This window comes from Sander vitreus, chromosome 17 (genome assembly GCF_031162955.1).
Source record: "Sander vitreus isolate 19-12246 chromosome 17, sanVit1, whole genome shotgun sequence".
Taxonomy (NCBI): Eukaryota; Metazoa; Chordata; class Actinopteri; order Perciformes; family Percidae; genus Sander; species Sander vitreus.
This window is the reverse complement of record NC_135871.1, coordinates 27656160-27683463: the sequence shown is the minus strand read 5'-3', so window position 1 is coordinate 27683463 and position 27304 is coordinate 27656160. Positions and strand designations below refer to the sequence as shown.

The window sequence follows — 27304 nt, the reverse complement described above, 5'->3', positions numbered from 1 at the left end:
CAGCTGAGGAGCACTAGTTAATGACATGAAAACTTATTGTTAACTGGAGCCCCTCACTCTCTCAGTTGATATAATTTGGGACCTTTCCACACGCAATGAATCATCAAGGAAAATGGCCTCCCGTTGGTCTGACATAACTGCTCCGACATTCTCAAAGTAAAATTTCACAGGAACAAGCAGTACCGTGCTTCTTTTTCTGCGGCACGACCGCTGCATTTGCAGTCAAACGAACAAAAGCTTTTTTTCAGGAAACTTGCTGAGACAATGCAAACCTGGCAGTGACAGATGATCTTCTCCACAGCCCTATCTTGCAGGTTTTCCCATTTATATTCAGTGAGAGGTTTTATGCCTCTGCAACATTGTTCAGGCTGCCACATTTTCTTTGCCTACCTAACATCTCTAGTCCTGCCAATGTCTTCCCCAGCATTGTGTCACGCAGTGCACAGATAGATAAGCACCTCCCACACTCAAGCCTGATTTGTCAATGTCTGTGGCTTTAAAAGCTGTTTAAAAAAAGAATAAGGCTTACATAGCAATGCACTGAAACAATATGCAATACAATTAAGTATACACATACTGTATAAAGTGGGTTACTTTGGAAAAGCAAGTGTGAGGATGAATAAAAAAAGTGTGTGGGTTTTAAAAAATCTTAAAACACTCCTTCCTACACCATCCTATTTCTGATATAGCAACTGATCCGATATCATTATTTGGATGGGCCCTTATCGTCCACAGATTGATATTATTTTAGTTACAGATACTTCAAGGATCTGACCATTCATATCAGATGGTTTAACAGTTATGTAGATTTGGTTCTGATAAGATAAGGCTCTGCTCGTGGAGGGATCTCTCAAAGAATCAAAGCCGCAACATGGATTCTGCTGGCCAAATGAATCCCCCTTCAATAAACACATCAGTAGTCAGTAGTTAAGTCCACCGTCTGCGCCTGTATGAATACTAGTCAGCTGGTAGTCAATCAACTAATAAATGAGCCACTGATGGTGAAGCAATAAAGCAGTTATTACCCCTAATGCAAGCTCGGCATCAGTGTTCTGCCTGAACCAATTCAGTGTTTAATTTATTTGTGGACTGAGCTTTTAAAGGATAATTCTGGTTTATGAAAACTTGATTCTTATATGATGATAATATAATAGTTTTGACCATTCCTATTGGTAACGGTAATTGCTTAGCTCTATCACAAGTCAATATGGCTATAAAGAAGTCAAGACATAATATAGGAAAGTAATGCACTCCAAGGGTTGTAGTGAGGTGATTTGAAGAAGGCCTGAGGGCCGAAACGTCATCAGAATAAAAAAGATATGCATATGAAGCCAGAGTGTGCAACACTTTTTAAAAACGAAAACCCTATTATCACCCTGACATATCATACTTGCTCTAGTTGTGCGTTGAGCCTCTAGTTGAGCCTTATTACTGTACACCGCTACATAAATTCAGATAATCTGGCAAAGCTTCGGTTTTATTTACAACCTGTCTGGTCATCTGACTGCTCATGTTTCTTACTCAGTCAGTTTGTTGTTTCAACATCACTGTGTTTCTAAAGCTTAGCAGTTATTTTAGTGTGAATCTTAACTAGGCATAAAACCCAAGTTGTAACAAGGTGGAATAATCCTAAATTATTGGCCATATACATATGACTCAGCTTTATTCAATTCAGACGTAATTATTAAAGACCATTTATTTGAATCCATCCGTACTTATGTATTTTATTGCACTCGGTTTTGCTGACTAAAGCATATCAGTTAAGTTAGTCTAATGGAATCTGAGGAACAACCCTGTGTATCACATTCATATACACTCCACTTTGTTAGGCAGAACGGTACAATCTAATACTATCCAATACAGCAGTCCTAATATAGCATTCATCTGTAGACATTCAATTCTCTGAAATTAATTCAAATCTGTGTATTATTGAGGTCATAAAGACGGTGTTGTACTGGACTAAATAACATTGAGAGGTGGAGAACCATACATGAGTGGGGCTGAATATTAATGACAATAACTACGACTTCAATGTAAAAACATGCAGGCGTACTTTACAGGTGTACCTACTGAGTGTAGATACTGAGACATACTGTATGTGCACTATTTTAACATTGGGTTTAAGCTAAGTACTCAGTCTAATCCCATGGTAGTTATCTTCGACAGCCAACCCAAAGCCCTATGCATGTTTATAGAGAATGCACCGCCCCCCTCATTCAGAGTCAGTTCCTGAAGTTAAAATTAGAAAAGAAGTGTCTGAAGGTTGAGATCTCTCCACCCAGGCCATCACCCACACAGGGCTTAATAAAACAGAGAATATATTTCAGAATTCTTGGATCCCTACTTCCTCTTTATACATTTTTTAAATCGCTTGGCAAAAAGGGGAGAACATTTTTACTGTCAGTTAGTCATGTGAACATCAATATTTCCTTTCCATCAGAGATCACTGAGCTCTGACTGCAAGATGTTCCACCTGGTAGTAAATCAATGTAAGAGCAAAGTGTTACAGGCAGCTATTTTTGGGGTGCAATGGATTGTAAGTCGTGTTGATATTCAATATCCACCCAGAGGGTTTAACTTGTGTTTCTGCTGGAAGGAAGCAGTTTGGCAAACTAAAGCATGGAGCTAGGTCGACACATTTGTGTTTGTGTGTTGAATGCAAGACACACGCAAACACACACACATATATATACAGTATATATATATATATATATATACCTATAGTTGGTGACATTTTTGTCATTCAGTTGTCTTTTACATGTGGAGGCGAAGTACAAAAAGTTTTCATTTCACTCTGCTCGACTTTGACAACTTAAGGACTAACACACATCGTGACTGCAAAATATTAGTCCTGATCTGCTCAATATCAAAGAAAAAGGAAATGAGTAACAGGAGAGATAAAAGACAGACAGAAGTAACGCGGAGTGAGGAGTAGCAATCACACTGGTGTCTTTCCAGAGATCACATTTCAATCAAACAGTATCATAATTTCTGTTTTTATCTTATTTTTCTGTGAATTAGTTTTAAATTCCTGGGGGTGCAGCTTTGTTCTTTTCAAATAAGCTGTGCTGCTGACAGAAACATGAAATGCAGTACTTTCTGTGCAAAAAGGTGTAGAATAACAGGTGTATCGTAGTAATAAATTAGAACTTGTCCAGAGATTCTTTTAACAAACCTAAGAAGAGTTTAACTTGGATATAAGTTTTACAGTTTTTGGTAAAATCAGACTGATGGGTTTCATAATTTTTACTTAGTTGTATTGTATACAAATTATCATGGCAAGTTTAAAAATCGCATAAGGACAAGTAACTCAGATATAGAACACACACTGGGACATAAAAAGGCAATGCTTCACGTCCAAAAACTGAAGAATTGATATGGCCTTTCAAGCCTCAATTGTCAGGGCAGTCCTAATATTAAAGTATGAAGAAGGCTGCACAGTCCAGTGACCATGAAAGCAAAGGCTTGATACCCCTTGTGTTTCAGCACAGAACAGCCAACAGCTTTGGTTCAGCTTACCTCACATGACCAGAACCCTGGGGAGGCCGAGCAACAAGTGGAAGAGAGAAAGATAGAAAGAAATGCCCCAGAGAAAACAATAGCTCCAGTCACTGAAATACATTCAATATGTAAATGGGTGAATAAAGCCATTCGGGTAATAGAGGAAAGGACCGTGACCAGCCAAGAGAGCATGCTTACTGTAGCACAGCAGACCTGCATAAATACAGGTTTTTATCCAGCATCAGCGGTCTGCACTCCGACACATGAAAAGGCTAATGCTTAGGGATGTGAGGCAGCCGCTGGAAAATCTGTGCCTCTCTGTCTGTGTCCTCTAATCTCTCTTTACACTTTTTATGTTCTTGTTCATCCATTCCTGTCAATCTCAGCTGCTCTTGACAGATATGATATGTAGTACAGCAGAGATCTTCAACAGGGGGTCTGGGACGCTTAGGGGGTCCTCAGAGTTACTGCAGGGGGGCCCCAAGTTATTGTTAAATCTTTTTTTTTTAAGTTAAAAAGGTAATGTGTCTGAAAATATACATAAACATGAGCCCAACATATTATTAGCAAAAATAAATGGGCCTATTTGTGATTTATTTTTTTAAATTGACACAACATTGATGACAGGCTTTTCAGCCTGTAGGTAAGGTAGCCACTGAGGTAGCACATCCACAGATACAGTCAAGCTGAAGGATTCACTGTGCTACATATAAATATATGAATGTCAAACAGTATTGTATGCACCATAAAAAGGTACAGTATGTGTAAAGGCTTTAGGCTGCCCTACACGTTATTGTAGACCCAGTTTAATATGCAACTTCATTTTATACGATATATGTAGTAGGGTGTCCCTGCTCTATCTCCGTTTCAGTTAAGGGGTCCTTTGCTTAAAAAACATTGAAGACCCCTGACTTAAAGAATAAATAAGTATAGGAAAAACAAATCATTTTTGAGTAAGTACTGTTAAGACTGTTAGGAACACGAGATAACAATAGACAAAAAAAGCAGCACTGAACTGCATCTTGGGACGATGATATCTGAGCTGTCTAAAAGGTTCCAAACAGAACTTGAAACCGTATTGATCTGAAATTGCATTGTGCTTAGCTGTGATTAAGGTTCTAACTATCAATAGCTTATATACCTCTGTGATTGTTTCTGTAGCAGTTAGCCAAAACGGACCTTTATGTCCGTTACCATCAATCATCCGAATTCTGCCACTACGTCAACCTTGAACCAATTCCAAAGCGCTGCCAGTAAATATTAAATGTTACTGCGCTCAAACTAGAGGACACAATTTATTTCATAATTGTACAAATGCAACACAATTTAATAAACCTTAACCTAATATGTGCAACAGGCCTTGGCAGTGTCATTGCCTGCCAGCTGTCTGACTCGTCCATATGTCCAAAACATTAGATACAAATCCTTGAATGACTCACAAACCTGGCACTAGCACTGCCATGGTTGAGATATTTTTGGGATAATTCTGAAGAGTGCAACCCAGTCAAGCCTGATGAATTAACATTACTATGTGAGCCTCAACTCGAGGGTCGAGATCACAAACTCTGATACGGAAAAAGCTGATAATGATGGAAAAGATGTGCTGAAGCACTGCCGAGTGCAGTTTGGTGTCATGTGCTTCTGTTTATATGTCATGAACCACACCATGCAGACTTAAGCCCTCTCAGCAGGGCTCAGAGTGCCTGAGAAACATGCTGTCATAAAGCCTTCTCAGCCTGTCCCCAAACTTAAGTCACCTCTGTTTCTGTGTGTATTGTATTATATTGTATTATATTGTATGTGGGTGTGCTGTCACCAACTATTTGACTGTATTGCACTTTTTTCTTTGCAAGTGTGCGTGTGTTTTCCTCGTCGTTGTATGCTTGATGGAACAAGTGTGCATTTATTATAGAGAGCTGGTGATTCCTGTATTTATAGTAATGAATAATTATACAACATCCTTAAAAAAACATAGGCTTTGGGAAAACTGGTTTAAAGGGTCAGTTCACCCAAAATTACATTAATCATATTTTGAAGTAGCATTAGCCATGCAGAAAGTTTTATTTGATCAGATTGTTAGATATTTCTCTCAGAGACGTTCCTAAGAAACTGGCCAGTCATGTCCGTAGGTTATCCTGAGTAACCTGGATATTCTTTGAGCAAACAAAATTGCCATTCTCTTCCACTTAGTCTGTATCCACGACCTTGCACTTTTGGGATTGCTCCGTTGCCGCCAGAAATTCCGCCGTATGTCCCTTTGTTTTTGCGGCCGGATGTCCATTACTTTACACTTTCTTTGTATTGGAATTTTAAACTGGTGGATTTATGAGGACTATGGTTAACTGCTCCTCAGATCTCTGCAGGGTAAATGTCAGACCAGAGCATGTTTCTCTCCCAATGCTGTGTGGACTAGCCAGACCTTCCTCCGCAGCGCTGTGGAGGAAGGTCTGTCAATGCGAGACCAACCACTTCCACTTGATTGCTGTGATGGCTGAAATCCAGGAGACAGATATTTTAAAAGCTGAGTTTGGATAAAAGTATCAGTAAAATTCTTCTTTACTTGAAATTTGGTAGACCCTTTAACACAGTCTGACAGCTGGATGAATGTAGCTCTCTGGTCAGAAAGCGATTTCTTTGCCCATGTATTGTATCAGCCATTCAGCAAGTACTATTTTGTGTTTGGGTATTACATCAAGCAATACAAGTTATAGCACACTAGAGGCAATCAAAGCTAAGGGTTTAATCTGTATTGGCTATAAGGCAAGGCTATTTCACCACTTACTCCATCACTTATTGATTTCTTGCCTTCCAGCCAGCTCACCTGTATGGAAACATGGCTGCTGTTAACTTATTTCTGAATGTATATAATCACACACATACAAAAAGGTCACAGCAACACTTCTATAACGCTGCTGCTATACCAACTTATTGTAAAATATTATTATAAGTTGCTGTAAATAAGCAACCAGCACAGCAGAACTGGAGGTTTGAAGTGGAAATGAATAGAAGATGTGACCTCAAGTCACAGCCCCACAGATGGAACATGAACATGCTTTTCCTCTCTCGAGCTGTATGATTTATTCACATCAAGAGAGTGTGTTTGTGCATACAGTAGGTGCGTCCAAACAAGGACGTGGGAGCGAGGCTGAAGTGCTGTTTGACCTCGGCAACATAGGCTATTTATGATTGGCCTCACACCAAGTATGCTGCGTGCATATATAACTTAAAGTCTGACTGTATGTGATAAATAACCAAGTTAGAAATACATATTGTGTTTTCTTCCATCCTTGTCCTTGTCTTCCATCGAAATCCCCAGCATCACCTTTCCTTTTTAAAAATAAATCTGTTTCCGTCACCTTCAGTTCACAGTGTCATAGTAGCATCTTTTCCACTTCAGCCAACCTAAAACACTTTTGAGATTTTCTTTTCTTTTCTGGTACAAAAGAAAATTGCACTTACTGTAAAAAAGCACGTGGATGAAAACTTTCTATCTCTACTCCTCTCCTCCAACCCTTTCTTCCATCATCTTCCTCCTTACATTAGAGCCCCACTCTGATGCTGTGCATTTAAATAACAAAATTCATCATTTGTAACTGCCCTGCAGAACCACACATACAGTACAGTTTTTGGATCCAACACCCCAGAGTTACCTAAGGTTAGGAAACGATTCAGGTCATGGTTCATAGAATTGTACATTGACTGTCGGTGGGAAACAGAGAGCAAAAAGTAGGCGAGACAAGTAGGCTACTGTTTCTACCATTATAAAGCATCCTAGAAACCTAGAAACCTCACAATTTACAAAAAGTGGCGTCTTCTTCAAAAGGGGAACTCTAATAAAGGTCAGTTTACTTGTCACTCATCCTGTAGTCTCACATTGCCAGACTTTCCTCCCCAGTGCTGTGGAGGAGGGTCTGGCTAGTCCACAAAACATGCTCTGGTTTAATGGCATTTCTTTAAACCAATCACAATTGTCCTGGGCGGTGCTGAGCGCCGGACAGAGCCACGGTGCCGCTGCAAAATAACCTCGGGAAGCAACCTGTTTTGGGTTGAACGTGTACGTTCAAAGGTTGTTTTAGTCGTGCAACAGAAAACTCAGATTGGACAGATAGTCTAGCTAGCTGTCTGGATTTACCCTGCAGAGATCTGAGGAGCAGCTAACCATAGTCCTCAGACCATTGTCCCGAAAAGAAGGACATCTGACACCTGAGCATTCCCAGAAGTGGAACGTTGGGGATATAGACTACTCATCCTGTGAAAAAACGGTTGCATAATTTGACAAAATAATCAAAACCCAGGTTCCACTACCACACACCAGTACTGTGTTGAACTTTAGACACTTGATAACAAGTGTTGTCTACTAATGAAGACTGAGAGATGCTGATGAAAAAAGATTATTCTGCCAAACTATTAATTCGAAGCTCAGAAATGCATTTGATGCATAAGAGTTGTATACTGTGGCTTGTGTGGCTCTGCAGAGAGCTCTCTACGTCTGAGAAATGAACCCTGCTGGGTTTAGGTTATCTTGGCTGGTGCTTGGAGTCTCAAAAAAAGTAGGGCGTTAAGTTGGAAACATAGTTTGAGACATTTATCAGGCAGGAAGGGTCTAATGAAAAGATGCTAGAGGTTGCATTATGGGAAACATTGTTGGAGCTTGACCCATGAATAAACAGTGAAAGGAGAGTGACTCTGTCAGCAAAAAAAAAGAAAGAAAGAAGGATCTATGTTTAAAAGTCCGAATTATTTAAATAAAGTCAGACTTGGCCCTAATCCTCGTCCGTATCAGTCTTAGGTATCAGCCACTATTCTGAATGTACACCAGAAAAATCAGTATCAAGATGCTACAAGATCCTGAATCCAGATCTCATTCCTCCTTATGTTGTTTATATTTCCCCATCCTGATCTGTCTCCCTGCCTACCCTGCAACCGACCTCAGTGTGCTGCCGTAGGACAACCCCTCGCTCCCTCTAATGGTATAATTATAGCCAGTGAGTTAATGACAAACAACAACGCTGGCCCCAAACATAACTCCGATAGATGGAGGCAGTGGTGGAAGAAGTATGCAGATCCTTTACTTAAATAAAAGTACTAATACCACACCGTAAAAAAAACAAGTATTCTGTTACAAGTAAAAGTCCTGCATTGAAAATATTACTTAAGTAAAAGTATGTAAGTATCGTCAGGAAAATGTACTTAGAAGTATTAAAAGTAAATGTACTCAATGCAGAAAAATCCTCATTTTTGAAACTGGAAACAGGCAAAACTGTTCTGTTAATTAACTAAGTGTTTAATTGTCTTATCATTTCAGCTGTACTTGTAGGCCTGTATATTGTTAGGTAGTTTTATTTATAATAAAACAATTTGTAAAGTAGAAGACACTAAAGCTGCCAGATTAATGTAGTGGGGTACAAAGTACAATATTTCTCTCTGAAATGTAATGGAGTCGAAGTAGGAAGTGGCATTAAAAGAAAAGACTCAAGTAAAGTAAAAGTACCTCATATGTGTACTTAAGTACAGTTCTTGAGTAAATGAACTTAGATACATTCCACCACTGCATGGAGGGAGACAAAAAGAAAAAGGAGAGAGAAAGATGCACTGACAATGCACTAATAGACTCTGTGACATCAGTTATTAACGGGCATTATGTATGACATACTGCATGTATGATTGGTTATGCAATATCTGTGTGGGCATCAGTAGCTTAAAGGCTACTGCAGTAAGCTTGTGCTGAGAGCTCCCTGGTTTGAATTCCCAGACAGGCTTGAAAATCTTGATGTGGTTGTGAATTAGTAACACTCTTCCTCGTTGACTGCTGTCAGGATGCCCTTGAGCAAGATGCAGTGGCTGCAGTTGTGTTGCTCTGTAGAAGGAGAAGAAGAAGGTTATGGTTGTATTCTGCAGACCACAGCAGCGATTTTCTGAGCTTACGCACCGAGAAAGAAGCTGTAAAGAACTTTATCTTTTTTCTACTGAAGTGGCCGTTCAAACCCATCCGCAGTAAAAATTTGTCTCAATCACCTCAATGTAAAACACCAACACCTTGTGTCATCTCTGTGCTTTTCCAAGGTCTGAGCCTCGCTAAATAAAACTTGATTGATCGCCTATTAATGTATCTGAAGGCAACTATGATTTACTTGTTCGTAGCCAACAAGACAGCTTCCATTTTTCTCCACTAATGGCGTCCGTCCGCGCCATAACTCTTCTTCTCTTCGTGTATTCAAGCTCCATTACATGTGGCATCCATTTCAAAAGTAGTCGGCGTCTATTGGACCATTACTCGATGTTGTAGAGCTGATAAAATGAGCTGAAAAGGCTGTGCTGTAACTAAGAATAGCAGGTGTTGCTGGAGAATTGGTAATAGGTGTTTGTGTATTGTAAATGGGCTTAGAGTTTTTATTTTATTTCAATTTGGTTTATTTATCACAAGAGTAATTACACTTGTACGGGAAAGGATCTGCAAGGCAGATACAAAAAAGCTCCAGAGAGCTTTTGCGCCGCAACTGGTTGTTTGATGATTTGAAATGGCTGTTTGGGTGCTGTAATAACAATGTTAGAAATTAAAAGAGGGTAAGTACAAATCTCAAAAGTGTTTAATTCTGTAATACGGTGCGATATCTGTATAGAATTAATTTAGTATTAACTCCGTCTCTGTGAATATTGACTGTGGGGTCTCTGCAGACATACACACACTCACACACACTCCCTGTTTTTCCCTTTCGTCTATGTCGTTCTCACACACATGCTGACAGATGAGTATGTGATCTATGACTTGATTATCCGAAACGTGTGTTGTTCAAACATCAATGTGACGCCTTTCTCTGTTTTGTGTCCCCACAGAGAGCAAAGAGGTGTACAAGAGACAGGTGCTGTCAATCACATCCATCGCTATGGCGATCAGCCTCCTGGGAACCCTGTGCATGGCCCTCTACTGCCGCAATAAGTGAGAAGATCAACACACAAAAACATGTGTATACTGTAGATATGAATCCCCTGTTTGTATGTAGAGTGTGTAAATGGACAGTTTTGAATGCAGCTGGTACTGATTTTCAGGACATATAGTCTGTTGAACACGTTCCAGTTTCACTCAATCTACAGTCCAGTAGTTGTCCATCACTCCTATTGATAATGTTGACATTGGGCTCACCAAGTTAATTGTGAAGGGGAATGTGGTGACATTGCTACAACAAATCAGACACTCCTATCCATTTTATACAAACGGCCAACAAACACAGCAAAATATTATTTGTCGATGTGTTCACACACTTTTACTTGTGACATTTTAGGTGTTGGCTACGCGTTACATAATGACTGGTCTGGGTTAGGGCTAAGTTTGGGTTTAGGTTAAGGTAATGGGGAAACACAAATTGATATGCAAAATGACTTTGACACGACAACAGCAAGGCGCACGCATGCACACACACACACACACACACACACACACACACACACACAGTGTTAACATACTTTAATTGGACATTTTCACCCAACTTGTAGATGATTCCATTTTTCCAGCCATGCACAAATGTGACCTATGGAATTATTCTCATGAATATGTTGGCAGATAAATTAGATGCAGTGACATGTAATTTCATCCCAACCATCAGTTTTCTTGCTTTCATTTGATCTGAACGTTGCTCCAAGGATTTACAAACTTTCAAACTTACTTTATTAATAATATGTGTGGCAAAATCTGCCATAAGTCCTGAAGTAAGAAAAATGGGACAATATTTGGTGATAAGCTCAGTTGGGTGTGGGCAGACAAAATGCCCAAGGAGACATTTTGTTAATTTAGTGAAGGCCGAAGGAACATGTCGAGGCATCAAACATCTTGAATGAAATCCCAGACTGGGTATTTGTAACAATTTGTAAATCTCATTATGTGCACACACACCCATTATAACCCAAAGGTCAGCTCGTGTGGCTCTTGCTCTCTCTCCATCTTTTCTTTCTGTCCTTCTCTCCCTATCAGCATATTTGTGCAGTGCATGACCTGTGTGTGCACATTAATTGGCATATGAATGGCCTACATCTGTTCCTGGCTGCGAGAACTTTGCATAGCTTGCCAGGAGAGATTCTATATTCTCAACAGGATGGGTCAAACATGCAGTATGTAACGGCAGTCTGTCATTGTGAGTGTATGGACCGTGGAGCAGGCTGTGATAGATGGCACTGTAATTCCATAGGCTTCCCTCTGTAATATAATGGTGTGAGTGAGTGAGCAGCCTGACAACTAGATAATCGGATAAAGGCATGATGGACAGGCACTTTCAATGAATCCGTAATTGAGTCAGGAAACTACCCTGCTCAATGGAGAAGATGCATACAGATTGGGAGGAAGTGTTCATGAAAATCTGAGTGACTTGAATACAAATAATGTCAAAGGTTTTCTTACACTGTGAAAATAAAAAGAGCCAGACAAAGATACAGCTGAATGAAAGACAAATGATTCTTCAACATATTGCTGTCGTCATTGCTCTCCAAAGGACGACGTGCAGTGTGAATGAATTTAGAGAGTGACATATTTTCTCCTTTGTGTCTCTCCTCCGACACCTTCACAATGACGTCAAAGTGCTGGCTTTAAGCTTTCTTTAAACCTACATTGTGTAATTTTTGTGATGTAGCGCCTCCATCTTTAAAATACATTAGCCAAAGAGGGACATACCTCTGCATTTCGCCCTCTTACTAGTGGCACCGTGACGAATGCAAGGGGGAGATTACTCGCCAGGGAAGCTAAAATGAGAATTAAAACGACAACGCGACAGGCAACGCAACAAGACCGAAGTTAATATTGGAGTGGCTAGAACAGCTGCGTGTAAACTAAGGAGATACTAAGAGCTAATTTGGGATTTGGCCACCGTAGGAGTTAAAACGTGCTCGGAATGGGAGGGGCTAGAAAGTAATATTCAGTTGGTTGTCATATACAATTTCACCGCTAGATGGGAGAAATTCTGACACAATGTAGCTTTAAGTGTGTTTTAGGGTGTTGACTCATATCTGTTTTTATACATAGTCCCCCAATTTTAGGACACAGCAGCAAGACAATGATCTTACCCATGCAGACAAGGCAACCAAAGAGGTTTAGGGCCAAAAAGGTGAAATTTTCTTGATTGTCCAAGTCTGTCACTTCACCTCGATCCAACTGTTTGAGTGTTTCACTTTCTGAAGACCAGACTGACGGCTGCAGTAAAGTCCTGGCTTAGCATCAGAAGGATGTACTCAGAATGAGTAGTTTATTGACTCCACAATAAAGTTAGATGAGCAGTACACATGGTGCCGTCAGCCAACCTTGCTCACTCACTTTCAGTTCTACACAGCGAAGCTGTTTATTCTGGCTCTCTGATTGGTTACACGGTATGTCAGTCTACCTGTATTACCCAATACCTTGACAGACAGGAAGGGGGATGAGCACAAAGGCACTGTGTTATCATGAATCCCTAGGATTTTTCTTAAGCACGTTGACAGTGTTCGTGTAATTACTCTCACTGCCAGAGTGGGGAGACAAACGTTTCACACTCCAGCTATAACGTTAGCAACACAAAAATAAAAAAAATATATATAATAAAGATTGTTCACAAGTCTGAAATCTCGAGGTATTTTGAGGACAGGTCTCAAGTCACTGTGTGTGTAGTATATATCCATTACGTTCCACTTCCGGGACTGCTCCGGTGCCGCGGAAATTCTCCCGGATCTCCCTCATGTTTGGCCAGATGTCCGTTACCTTCCGCTCTCTTTGTATTGGAATTTTAAACTTAAGTGGATTTATGAGGATTATGGTTAACTGCTCCTCATATCTCTGCAGAGTAAGTCCAGACAGCAACAACTTTTGAACGTACACATGTTCCACCAAAACAAGTTCCTTCCCGAGGCTATTTTGCAGAGGCACCATCGCTCCGTCCAGCGCTTAGCGCCGCCCAAGACGATTGTGATTGGTTTAAAGAAATGCCAATAAACCAGAGCACGTTTTTCTCCCATACCGGAATGCTGTGTGGACTAGCCAGACCTGTGGAGGTACAGTAGGTGTGGCAATGTGAGACTACCGTGTGTGCGACGTGCAACTCAAGTCCAAGTTGCAAACTCGAGTTCCAATCTCTGCTGTGTAGTTTAAGGGAGTTAAGATGGCAACTCAAACATCCCTGTATTGTGTGGTTGAGGACCTTTGTTGGATCTCTCCCCCTCATTCCCTGTCGTTTTACTGGCACTATCTAATAAAGGCACATAATCCCCAACATGTATAATTTAAAGACCGTGTGATGTGTAGCATAATTAACTTTAATTAAACAGGGTAACAAAGGAGATGTTACGTGAGATTGAGCAGTCTGCCAAATACAACGTGGTAATTAGCTGTAGATACAGGAGATCAGGTTGGTTAGAAAAAGTTGGGGATGTTGGAGGCTTTATTGACATCATTCAAGTCTGATGTTATTTTTGTGCAGCAAAAGCATATGCTTCTATCATAAAGAGCAGGCATAACTTTTTTCATGCTGAAGCATCAAATAAACAAACATATTGTGCAAAGGCTTTTGAAGAGATAATGGACTTTTTATATTAAGTGAACACTGTCCCAAAAATATGTGTACCAAATGGCACAGCCTTCTTCTGAGAAAATCTAATTAAAGTGACATGAAGGTGGAGAGAAAGAGGAGCTTACCATGAGGTTGTTGTGTAAACTCTGCATTACATCGCTGTCACTCAGCAGAGAATCTCCGAGACCGGAACTGTAACGGCTTCACCGGCTGTATCTGATAATGAGCATACCTCCGCCTCAGCACAACAAAGTGGTGATAAAAGGGTTTAGTGCAGTCAGTGTAATTGCACAAGCTTGCGTAACTGGTCTAATAATCAAGAGCATGTGGTGTAAACTGGTAAGAAACACAAACCAGAAGAGTCTCTTTCAGACGAATGAAAGAAATCCGATTACAACCCTCAGAGTACAACATGTATCTCGTCATGATTCAGGTCTGCTGCTGTGTACTGTAAGATTAGGGCCAAGCTCATTAGTTTTCCAGTCAATGACTTCAATCCTTTAGTGTCTTTGCACTACGTATTACAAAGCATTCTCAACCACTTTAATAAAAACACATCTGAGGAATGAAGAGTCCAGACTCAAAACAGAATTTATTAAATTGTCAATGGAGATGCATCATATAAACGTTTTGTTTTTTTTCAAAGTATTTTACTGCTTAAGGAGAAAAAGGAGTAGTATAGATGGAAAGCTCCTTTGTTCAAGAGCTCACTGTATTCCCCTTTTTGTATCCTCAATGGCATGAGACTGGTAGAATGCAATACTCCATAGCATCTGACTCATTTTTATAAAATATGATGGTGGATGCGTGAAAATAGCAGCTGCTCCACAGAGTCCTTTATAAGAATGATACATGATATTTAGATATTTAGAAAAGTAAAGAAGGATAAAGGCCCAGGCATTTAGTCTTTGAACTTAGTTGTGTGTTAATGTAGAAAATTAAAGTAAATATTCTATTCTGTAATGTATCCTTTAGGCTTGCTTTCAACTGTAACTAAGTGTTTGAAGTTTCTGGAAACTATTGGAATCACTATTGGAGCCAACTGGCCTGAGTGAGGATGCTATTTGGATTTGGTGTATTTGGACCAGTGAATGCTTTTTTTAATCCTTATACTTTTGTACAGTTTTGCAACTCAAAGCCAGTGTTACCCCAACACCATTTGATGATTAAATAATCAATAACATGATATACAGATTGGTTGGGATGAAAGCCTGCAGACCTACACAAGACTCAGTAATATAGCTGACAGTGGTCAAAGCTCTCCTGAAATACATTCCACTTCTGCATCATCTTTTTTTATTCTTTCTCTTTAGGAGGCGCAGAGAGAAGTTCCAGGCACACCTTAAGGAGAGTCGCACTTTGAAAAACTACACTGCTAATTCCCTCAATGCCCTGGATGCCAAGATGAGGGCCCCAAACACGAACCTGCAAATGCTTGAGGTGACTACTGCAGTTTTCCTTTTTTCCATCTTGACTTTGTGTCGCTGCCTTCTATAAGGAAACCCATACTCTACATGTACATACACCTGGAAAACATATTAATGTGTGTAAGTCAGGGTGCTCCGAATCAGTTTCTTTAAAGACTGGATGTATGAACTGATGTCTAGAAGACAGCATAACTTGGCTTATATTAACTTGAACCTCTTATGGTTAAGAATCAGAAAGACTGCAAACAGTCAAAATGTGATGTCTGGTAGCAGTGGCCCTGAAGAGATAATCACAAATCAGACATATACAGTACATATTACACCTCAGAGTATTACCATCTACCATTGAGTTCATCTCCCCGTGCAGTTCTTAGATGCTTATGAATCAGCTTGTGTTCCCGTCACCACCTGGCCACTTGCATCAGCCTCACAGGTTTTTGAGTGAGCAATTGTTCAGTGGTTTGGGAGCACGGTGCTGGCCAGCGATGTCATTCATCATCTTCTCAGCGCTCTTTGTCATAGCATGTCTCCCAGATGTGCGTTTCTGAGTAGCTGGCATGGAAAAAATTACATTCATTTGAATGTCAGTCAAATGCACAACTTCCATTGCCTTGGGGGAGTGTATGTATGCATTTGTGCACCATTGGGCATGAATTAGCTTTAACCTTTTTTACATGTTTGTTATATAAGTTACCTATGTAATCTACACAGGTTTGACATGAAGCTTTATTAGATAAAATGGTATGCTTCCTCCAAGGGCATGATTTAAATTTACAATGAGGCAAAGCACATGTACTGTTTACATCAGGGCTCTCAATCCATCATGAATACATTAACATACACAAGGTGGAAAAATCTCTGCGTGGGAGAAGCACAGACAGTTGTATCCTGTATGTGAGACATATTTTGCATAAAGTAGAGATAATTATAATTAACACTGGCAGTTCACGATACAGCTGACAAGTCAGACCTCGGCCTATTTTGCCTGATTTTGCCTTATCAGGCCCAATCAACATAAAAGCAACTAGATTGTCTTCTGAAGCAAAACATCTGCATTGGTCATTTGACAAAACAGCTTAAAACAAAATACATGTGGCATTCTTAAAGTTTGGTGGAAAGTCAGACGGAGGAGGTCAAGATGACACAGAGGACCATGCCTCCCTTTCCATCTGCTATCAACAGTCAACACTAGTTCCTTATGAAGGCAATCTCTTATCTCATCCAGACCTTATCCAGAAGTTTTGGTGCTTCCACTTATCCAGACCTTAAAGCAGTAGTTTGACATGAAATTATGCTGTGCTAAACTGGACGGCAATTCAGCCCTGTCTCCTTAAAATTACGTTTCCATACAACTAAACTGCATTTTCCATCTCAATCGCTCAAATTAAGGTTTGTTTCTGGCACATCACAAATTACATTAATAATCACAGTCTGCGTAGAGAGGAGGTCACAATGGACGGATAGGTCAAACAAACAGGACTTTCACCCGGGAGACCTCTGTCCTGTGTGAAACCAAAAGTTAACATTGACTTATTTTAACTTACAAAACGTACTTAGCTTACTTAACAAAAGTAACTTGTATTTCAACAACGTTAACCATGTATTTGAAGCTTTAGTGCGTAACTTTTTTATACTAATGAACGGCCGTTACATTCAAACCATTGCCAAATGACTAATTAAGACTATCCACAAAACTCTCTGTATTTCTCAGTATGGCTATGTTTAGAAATTGGTGTCGTCTGGCGACTTTTGTGCGCAGAAGCTTTGAGTAAAGATAACTACCTCTTCTGAAGAGTCCATCATGGTGTTTTTTTTATCCTCCGTGTCCTCCTTGGCTACTAGCAACTGCATGGAGGAGGGATGAAGGTGGTGTGCGATCACATTAGGCTTGTGTCATGTGGATGAGCCTACAGTGTTGTTGTCATTACTTAGAATTCCTCATGGGGGAGACAGAAACTACTCACTATAGCTTTAAAACTGTGACCATTTAACATCGTGCGTCTGTCGCTGGTACAAGGACATCCGGGAAAAAATATGTTTCCCTTGAAATGTAATGAATGCATTTTAGTTGTATGGGAACATATTTTTTAGATTGCCAATTCAATATTGTTACATCATATAGTTATACCTTTTCTACAAGCATCATGATCCAGCTTTCTGATGCACATGTTGATCTTATTTCACCGAGAGGCTGGTCAACATATGCTTATGGAGTGCAGGCATAAGGCAACAATATGCTGTAGAAAATGATTAGAAGCCTAACTTGTATCAACAGGTCAAATAAGTAAACGTGTCTGAATGGAGGAGGACTGCACACAGAGGGCCTGTCGACTTTAATCTCAAGCTTATAGACTTTGAAACACAAGGGCATTCTTGCCTGAGGAGCTAGAGTTTCAGTTCACAAAGGGTTCATATAAAATATAGCTTGGAGACAGAGCTAACCAAAGCTTGAAAGTAATCTGTAAAATCTGGAGTTTGTGAAGTCGGTGTGTCAGGTGTGCCACCACATATTACGCTCAAGCTGAGTGCTCTGCCAAGGACCAACTGGCTTCCCAAGTGTACATGAACATCAAGGGAATTGCAGCAATTCTACCTTTTTCATGAATTTAGATCTTGTGTTGTTCAGCCATTAGAAGTGCATCATATTACGTTTCAGTTTCAACCTAAATGTCAAAGTAATTGGGAATAAATGAGAGATTTATTATGCACATACAAACCATTAAACTAATGTGCACACATGCAAATTGATTAATGTATATTTATCAACCTGGCAGGTCTATTTTATGGATTAAGACCAATCACATCATGTTCTTCTTAATCATTATTATTCTACCTCTGTTTTTCGTTGTAGAAACTCAACTGCATGTGCAGACTTTCAACTTGAAACTCTATTCAAATCTTCAAATGTTTAGCCCTTTTAGGACATTATAGCTGTTACTTTTCACTGCAATATCTTTCACATTTTTCCTAATCTTTTTTTTTTTTAAACTTTTCTTATAATGGACGTCAGAGGGAGGAATGTTCAAAACTACTGCCCTTTAAACTCCTTCTTTCAGCTATAGAGCTCCATTCAAACTTTAAATGGGTCACTGGACTTTATCACTTCACTTCAGCTGTGTGATATCTTTTTGGTACTTTCTGAGAAATCACAGTTTAGGTTTTTAGTAGTTAGTGCTTCTTTTAGAGACTTTATAATGGATGTGAATTTGGCCAGCTAACATTCTGAACAAATAATATAAAATTAATCAGTTTTGTTTAAAATCCTGGTGTGAACGGTTTTAATATTGCATGTGTATGATAAGAATAATATGTATGATAATTATTATTCTGTTATTTTGCATATTAATGATGGAAAGATGCATAGAAAAAAAAACAGTAGACTATAATTTACAATAATAAACAATTGAATCAAACACAATAAAATCACATTATACCGAAACATAATAGAAACTATTTAAAAGTAGTCTTTTGCCTCTTATTTTGCAAATTGCTCTATTAGCACTGGCTCGTGAATTACTGTTTGTTGTTTACTGACTCAGAATGTAACGTTGAGGGGAAAACCAGGCTGATCTTCAGTGTATAAATGTTGCTTTTGAATCTTGTTTTATTTTTTGTAATTTCTACCAGAGCCTTTGGGGAACTTCCATGCAAATGAATTGCATGTGTTTATTTTGCCTACGCACCCAGACTCACATTGATTTCTGTCTGCAGGCAATCAATTACCCAAATTCCCGAACACAGAGCAACAAGCAAGGGGTTAGTGGTGTCTTAGGAGCATGCACAGTGTCATACACAGCGGGATGTCACCGCTGAATTTCTTTCACTCTTTGTTACATTTTATGTCGCATGTCTTCACCACAATTAAATCCGTATTTAACTTCTTCTTATCTAACTTTAACGGGGATTTTGATTTATTTTGTTGCGTTCAAGCACATGTGCATGTAGATCAACATCCCATATAATCGGGTAGGTCATTAGAAAGGCAGCAGAACTATCCAGCAGTGGCCTGTTGTAGGAAATGAGCTCTTCTGATTAGCACCGCAGGGGCCTTTGTTGGAAGTATTTGATTAAGCAGTGGAGTGAAGAGCAGCTCTGAGTGAGCCAATCTTTCTCTATCAATCAGGTTTTACCACCCTATCATGAGTTCCACAGGTGCTCCACAGAGTCTGTCTGTCATTGCCACATGATTGAAAGTGCTCTGTCTTTATCATGAACAAGACAATTCAGAGTTTCCTCTGATAAGCTTAGATCTAAGACCGTGTGTGTGTGTGTGTGTGTGTGTGTGTGTGTGTGTGTGTGTGTGTGTGTGTGTGTGTGTGTGTGTGTGTGTGTGTGTGTGTGTGTGCTGTAAAGGTATTATTGATGGCATCTCTCCACAAATCATAAAAACCATCTCCTGCTTCCCTGTCAGTGCAAAAAAAAACCTCAGAGGCATAAAGTACATGCTAGTCCCTATCTCAGAGATTAAAACATCCATTACAATACACAAACACACAAATACATCTATAACACGTGCTTCCTTTGCACCATAAATGTCCGGACTTGGCATGAAGTCACTGTCAAAGCAATGATTACTCTTTTATTTTTCGCCGTTGTATCTGCGTGTGTTTATGGAGATAGAGAGCAGATTTTCTTTGCCTGCAGCTATGCGAGAAAACATAACATTTATATTGGTGACCTCAGTATTCTTGTATGACACATGCACACATTTTCCATTTTTTCCTTGAACAGTCTTTCTAAAGGCTAGATCTGTTTTCAGATTGAAGGCCCTTTTTCCTTCTTCCAACACGGACTGATTCCATCTTAGTACAGAACGAGCACTATTTGAACACATACGGTCAGCTCTTGTTTCTTATGAGGTAAAACCAGTCCCATTTTGTGTGGTCAAAAGTGCAACTCAGTCACTCACTCTGAGTTCCTCATGAACCTGCCTTCTAATCATCTACCCTGCCTCGGTGAAGGTGATGATGTGTATACAGTATGACTAGTAGCATGTATGTCATGGTTTTATAAATAACAAATCCTTCAAACATTTGAGTGGTCACAAAAGCAAGGCAGAAACAATTACACTAATGAGGCTGGTGTCCTGCAGAGGGAAAAGGGATTGCGTCAGTAACAACCTTGTTAGTCAGACATCAAACTCAGAATTTTGTCGAAAGACATCAAAAAACACTGTGCACAAAAATAGGTCCCTCTTACTTTATGTTACAAAAGTCGAGACGATGCTGAGATAATGCTGAGAGAGAAAACTGTCACTGCCAGATGCATACCACAGATTTTCACAGGTTTGTGTAGCAGATAAGAAAGCAAACCAGCACCCCTTCTCCTTGCATCTGTTAGGCTTTTAGAGATTAAAACCTAAAACACTGTTCTTGTGTTGTCCTGTGTTCCTTCTAGTTCACAGCAGATCTTTGCTGCTGTGCAACTGAGGGAGTCCGCCTTGTCAGCCAACTGATTGTGCAGATCAAAAAAGAAGACCTGTTTTTTCATTGCATATTTGTCTCTCCAGTAATGAGAACCAACATGAAAAGAGTTAAAAGGGAGAACCGGGGACTTACATAGTAGCATGGTGGTGCTGGTTTAGATATCCTATCTTGAAAAATGCAAAGAGAGAGAGGGACAAAGGATGGATCATTGTAGATGAGAACGAAATTCAAGTGGGGCGGAAAGCAATAAAGAGGAAGATATATAGCAGTATTATAGAAAGAATGCATTTCTGAACTAAATGAAGGACGTGATAAATTTGGTCAGATATTGCCATAGTGACGTATGCACTCTGCTCAAAAGAGACAAGACTAGCCATTTGCCAATAGCCATTTGTTAAGAGTACAGAAGAATGTGAACTTCTATAACTTTAATATTACAAGCCAAATGATAGTTTTGTTGCAGGAGTGAGGTGCTTGTGTGTATTGTGAAAAGGCCTTTCTTTCCTTAAACATATTGGCTTTTCTTGTGATACGTAATTCTCCATCTCTGTATCTCCATCATGTTTAACCCTCCTGTTGTCCTCAGACAAACAAAGCGCAGAAAAAGAATCAACAAAACAATCGAAAAAAGTGCCAAAAACATGTCTGGAAAGCTTCCAAAACATTGGGAAAAGTGACAAAAATGTAACAAAAAAAAGAAAAGAAAATTGACAAAGAGCTTGGGAGAAGCAACACGTGTCAAAAAAGACAACCAAAACGTTGGGAAAAAGTGTTTATTTCAAATGTTGACCCAGAAAACTAAAAGTTGCATAGTTGATGGGGGTCAACACAAGGGTTAAATTCTCCATTTTATCTAGCTTTTTCTTTATTCCACTGTACAAAGTACTGAGGACTTAATTGCATAGATTTGCTGATCAATGTTCCCACTGTGATGAACCCATTCTAACTGCGTGTCAATCACTGCTCATGCACACGCATTCATTCTCCCTTGTGGGGGGAGGGGCTTAGGAGACCGTTTTGGGCTTTAGCAGAAAGGGGGGAGGGACTGAGAAGTTGTCGGATCTTCACAGGACTACCTACGGCACCTTTCACTTTTTTGGCCCTAAAACAAAGCAACGTTAACATGTGATCCCTCAACACAGATTAGATCACAAGCAGCTTACCAAAGACATTGTCTCTTCTCAAATTGTTTCATTTGAATCATTTTGTGTATAACTACCCACAATTTCATAAAAGAAGAAATGATTAGAGAAGTATTTTTTGATGATTCCAGCATATTCCTTTAAACATCTCACGACACCTTTTGGTGGCTCACACCCCAACGTTGGGAACCATTGAGCTAAAGGAATGCATTGTGAGGAATGTGGTAAAAGGCAGAAACAGATTTAAGAAATCTTGATATACCTTGCTTAGGAAGGAAGAGAGGTTTAATTCTGAGAGGGAACACTTTATATCGCGTGATGTAAAAAGCACATCCTTAACATCATTGGTATTAATTTATCCGAAGGATATCCGAAGGATAATCGAAGGATTCCTCGTTACACGTTAACTACAACAAGTTCTTGTTTGTCTTCGCAGTACTGCAAACGGTCCTCCCAGTCTCGCCAGGGAAACGTTTGTGCGTCCAGCTTTGCACACTGCAACATCTCCACTACGCCGTCCACCAGCTCCAGAGGCACAGCCAAGCATCACAGGTATGACATTTAATTGCACACACAGTGACACACAGGTGTAATGTTACACCCGAGACGAAGCTTCCATCTCTGTTCACTGCAGGAAACAGTAATAATGCAAATTAGGCCAACAATAGGATACGTTGGTGTGCTTTCCTATAATCAGCAGGGACGCAGTGAAGAGAGAAATTGAATTATCCGCATTACAGTACATCCAAAGCTAATTGCTGATTTATGGAAGAATGATAGTAATTATAATTAAATATATAAACATGTTAATAAGCATATCTACAACAGTCGTGAACACAGAGGAGATGGGACAGAGATGAAATGGGAAGCGGGGTTTTTCATTCGCGAGCCAGCATAGCCTTGTCAATCCCTGGAAGCTTTTTCTCACACTGCTCGGTGGTGTGTTAGAGCATTGGCATGTTCATCAGCAGCAACACACACTACAACACACAATTGTGTGTGTGTCTGTGTGTGTGTGTGTGTGTGTGTGTGTGCCAACCTCTGACAGAGTTAGAATTCACATCTTTGCCAAGGTGGAATTTTCTGTAATAATACACATGAACAAACACATTCACAGAGCTGAGCCAAACAGAAGGGAGCTCCTGCAAAACGATTTGTACGTCACTGGTATTCTGTTTTTATAGTTGTAACCCTTTGCCACAAGTTTTGTGTTTTAGTAAAGAGTAAAAAGAAAGCGTGATTTACATAAAAACATAACATAAAAAAAAACTTTCATTGACACAGGGAGAAATGAGTGCAATGCACATAAAACGCTTTTTTGACTTCACTCTCCATTGCTGTTGAGTCACAACTGCTGTTGACATTCACACCTGAGAGCCTCTCGGTACACCCATGAGTTTCTACCTCTAACTGCTTAGCAACTCCACTGAAGCAGCTGGGAGTTGTTCAGCTTTATTTCCAGGCAGTATCGTTGAGAGGAGATTTTCCCACACAAAGTGGTAATACGATCAGACAACCTTCAAACCACCAAGTCCACACTCAGACTTTTCTTTCTCCTTGTCTTTCCATCTCTTGCTCTCAGTGAAAAGCTGAGTCGATCACAAGATCCCTTGGCTGGCAGTCTGTTCCTCTTACCACAAATGACATTCTTGGCGTTCGATCAGCAATGTTTGCAATCTCGTCAGCTTAGGCAGAGACTTGGGCACTATTGTCAGGATAGCAGAGTGTGTTGGGATACCACAGTCAGAACTAGCCAAAAAGAAACTGGCCAAGGCTAATTCTGTGTTTCGGAAACATCTTGTTTGAATGCTTTTATACAAAACTCTGTCAACACTATTAAGTGCCAGACTGTAAGTAGGGCTTCCAGTTGTTATGGCTAAGAAACCCATTTTTAGAGGCAAATCTCTCCTTCAAACAGCAGTAAAATATGAATGAAGGCCTGGAGAGGACATTTGCTACTTCAGGAAAGCAAGTCAAAATGTACTTACATATTTTCTGGCTAAAAAAAAACAACCTCTTTTCAGAGATTGTATGTAGCCTAAGCAAAGAGGACAAAATGGGAATTCAGGAACTATACTTCAGAATTTTTTGTCCACTTTTAATTCTCCCTTTCGTTCCCTGTACAGTATGTTTCCTATTTAAACATCTACTCCAACATCACAGTCAAACAAAGACCATAGAAGAAAAAAAAGAACATAATAACTGCGAGAAAAAGTAGTGTCTTAGGCCTCCTGCATACTGCCTGCGTGGTGTGAGCGTGGCGTTTCTGTTGCATGTCAGTTGCGTGGCGGCTGCGTTGCGTTTTCTGTCTTTGCACACCAGAAACGTGTCTGACGCAGCGTTGCTGTTGCTAGCCTTGTCTGTACACATGTATGTTTCCCATTTCCCCTGCACTCAAGCAGTAGTATACTTCATGTTAAACATAAATATATACTGATTTGATTACAGCAAAGACAACGTCGACAGTACTGACGGCAAAAAAGGCTACAGAATATTTCGTTCTGTATTGACAGGTGCAATATTTGAAAATCGATAAAACCTAGAGACTTTCAAACATCAAAATGTCATTTATTAAATGTATTTGTGTCAAAATGACATAAACATCTTTTCGTATTCTATTTTTCCCTGGAAACGCTTCCAACACGCTTGCGTGTCTCCTGAAAAATAGGCGTCGGTCCTATTTCTAGCATACACGCGTTTTCGGCGTGGCTCGAGCCGCTCCTGAGACGTGCGTGTCACGCAGGCAGTGTGCAAGCTATAACCTGTTAACATGGGAGCCGAAATAAAAACGGACACGCCACGCAGGCAGTGTGCAGGAGGCCTAAAGCAAAGCCAGAAAAATGTCAAAACAGACCAATGGAAAACCGACCCAAACCGTATGTGCATGAATTCATTCTTAACAAAAAGAGAGATCAATCCAAAAATGGCTAAACATGATTAAACAATGTGACCAGGGCTGCTTGTTAGCCCTGTCAAATCCACTCAAGTATTGCACAGATTTAAACAGACCAGAAACCGACCAATAAAACAGATTCATCCGACACAATTCAAAGTATGATTTGGACCCGGCCCGACTCGGGTCCTGTGTTGAGAAGAGGTCTACTGTTTACGCCAGCTAAAATGCTAATAGTTACAAATCTAACAGCATGGTTTTTCAAATACTTTGTTTAACAATAACTCCTGAATCTCTTTTTATTTTTTTTTATTTTTATTTTTTTACTTTTCTTAGAAGTGCTTCCTTGTCTCACAGCCCGGATCAGAGAACCCGGGCAGCCCATTGGTCAGCTCCACGCAGGACCCCGCCCATAACCAGGGGAAGGCTAAATCCAATTGGAGGATCCAAGTATTCAGGCCCCGCCTACCAACACCTTCAGGAAGTGGACTCATCTGAGAGGGAGGCTGAAGCACAAAGAGGGTGAGGAGTTAGTACTGAAGGCCTACATTACAATTGAAGAATGACAGCCTAATCATTCAGATTCAGGCGAGACATATCAGTCACATTTGGTCTTTGATTGTGTGTATACAATGCATTGATATATATATATATATATATATATATATATATATATATATATAGATATAGATACTGTAGATATTTCTGTGTATTGCAGACCATTAAAGCTTATTGTGTTTACAGGCTCTTACTATAAGGACAGATTGTTTTCGGTGTAATTACAGCGTAAAGAGTATTTTATTGTTCTACCCTCACTTTCTTCTCTCTCTCTCTCTCTTCTCTCCACTTTACTTCTTTGCTGTATCCTCCACGTGCTGAGTCATTTCAATAAAAAACCACTAACTGAAAAATGCAGGCCTGCCATGGACAAAGCTTTGGATTTCATTTCAAGAGTGGATATTTCAAAGCCAATTCTTTGATTTTTTTTTTGTCACACAAAAAAGACTGCGTTTCCCCTCTCCCATCCCCTTGTTTTCCAATCTGCTGAGCAAAGACTAGGTCACGTTATGTTGTGGCCTGCAGTACGGTGGCATGAGTTCAAAGGAAATGCTTTGTCTGGTGCTTGTGGTTTTAAGGATACGACAGAGACTACCACAGCCAGATTCTTCACTCTCCCTTCCCCTCTCTGACATCTTGTCAAGCCTGTGCTATATTCTGATTCTCAGCTTTTTTTAATGCCATGGATTGACACCAATTAAATCCTATCATTTAATGTAACACAGTAGGGTTGAACTTCTCAGGCGAAACAGCATGTGCATGGCAGTCGGGGGAAATGCAAATGATCAGTGCGAATGATTAGCGAGAAATGTATTCAGTGTGAAAGGCGCTGTGCTTTAACCCATTTCTGGTGGGTCATGAGTCAGTGCTTTAGCCACCTGGACTGGCAAGTCTCACTTCAGGCAGTCAGGTCCCCCGCGGTCGTGGCTCAGGGTAAAGCTTTGCATGACCTACATGCATACTAATAGAAAGAGAGAGAGCAGATAGACGTGGCTGGGCAAAAATACATTCCCACATACAGTGAGCACAAACAAATAACATGAATAGAGTAAATTCAGTGGTGTGCACACAGGGGGATAGAGTGGCCTTTTGGCTCCGATCACTACAGTTTCCCTTTTGTTTTAATCTTTATCTAAGCAGGATATTTCATGCTTCCTTTTTTCCCCGAATGTCACTATAGAGGGACACTTGAGCTGCTCCAGTATGCATATCCTCGACACAAGTGCTCCTCTCATCTGCCCCTGTGCCACTCAAGTGCCCCTCTGATCAACCAAAGTCAATCCCTAGGTGATGGTCGGGTCAGAATAAGTGCTCTCTGATCGACCAAAGGCCCCACAAGTGCCCATGTGGCCATTGGTGAACCTGAGGGCTCACTGGTTAGCTAAGGTGTCCTCTGGTTGTCCCAAGTCTCTTGGGTCTGCCCAGATGTCCTTGGTTTAATCCAACCTTTTTCTGGTCAGTCTAAGTGCACTTTGGTTGGGCCAAATATCTTCCGGGTTGTCCATATGTCTTCAGGTCAAGTACAGTAGTGTATACTAGGCCTGTAACAATTATTACATAATTGTCTAATTAAACAATCCCGTTGGCCAAAATGTCACTTGAGTGTCCTCTGGTTTGCCTAAATGCCTTCTGATCACCTGTCCTTTACTGCCCAAAATGCTGCACTGCTTAGACCCCTTTTTTTTATTTTTGCCCCTGCCCATAAAGTATCTGTGCGCGCCACTGCAAAGAATGAAAACTCCCTTTCATAAAAGCACACTCAGGCACATATGCTGCATGAAAATCAGATGTCGTTTAGGGTGTACAGATAGAAAGGTTGTGCTGAAAGGTCATGCCC

General features: G+C 40.2%; 1 protein-coding gene across 1 annotated transcript in view; it reads left to right on the top strand.

The window, feature by feature from the left end:
• nrg3a (neuregulin 3a) overlaps positions 1 to 27304 on the top strand; it is a 402653-nt gene that overhangs the window by 370488 nt on the left and 4861 nt on the right. Inside the window, exons 6-9 of the mRNA XM_078273801.1 lie at positions 10336 to 10438; positions 15335 to 15461; positions 22453 to 22568; positions 25246 to 25431. Of these exons, the coding sequence (XP_078129927.1) occupies positions 10336 to 10438; positions 15335 to 15461; positions 22453 to 22568; positions 25246 to 25431 (532 nt within the window). The remainder of the gene's footprint in view (positions 1 to 10335; positions 10439 to 15334; positions 15462 to 22452; positions 22569 to 25245; positions 25432 to 27304) is intronic.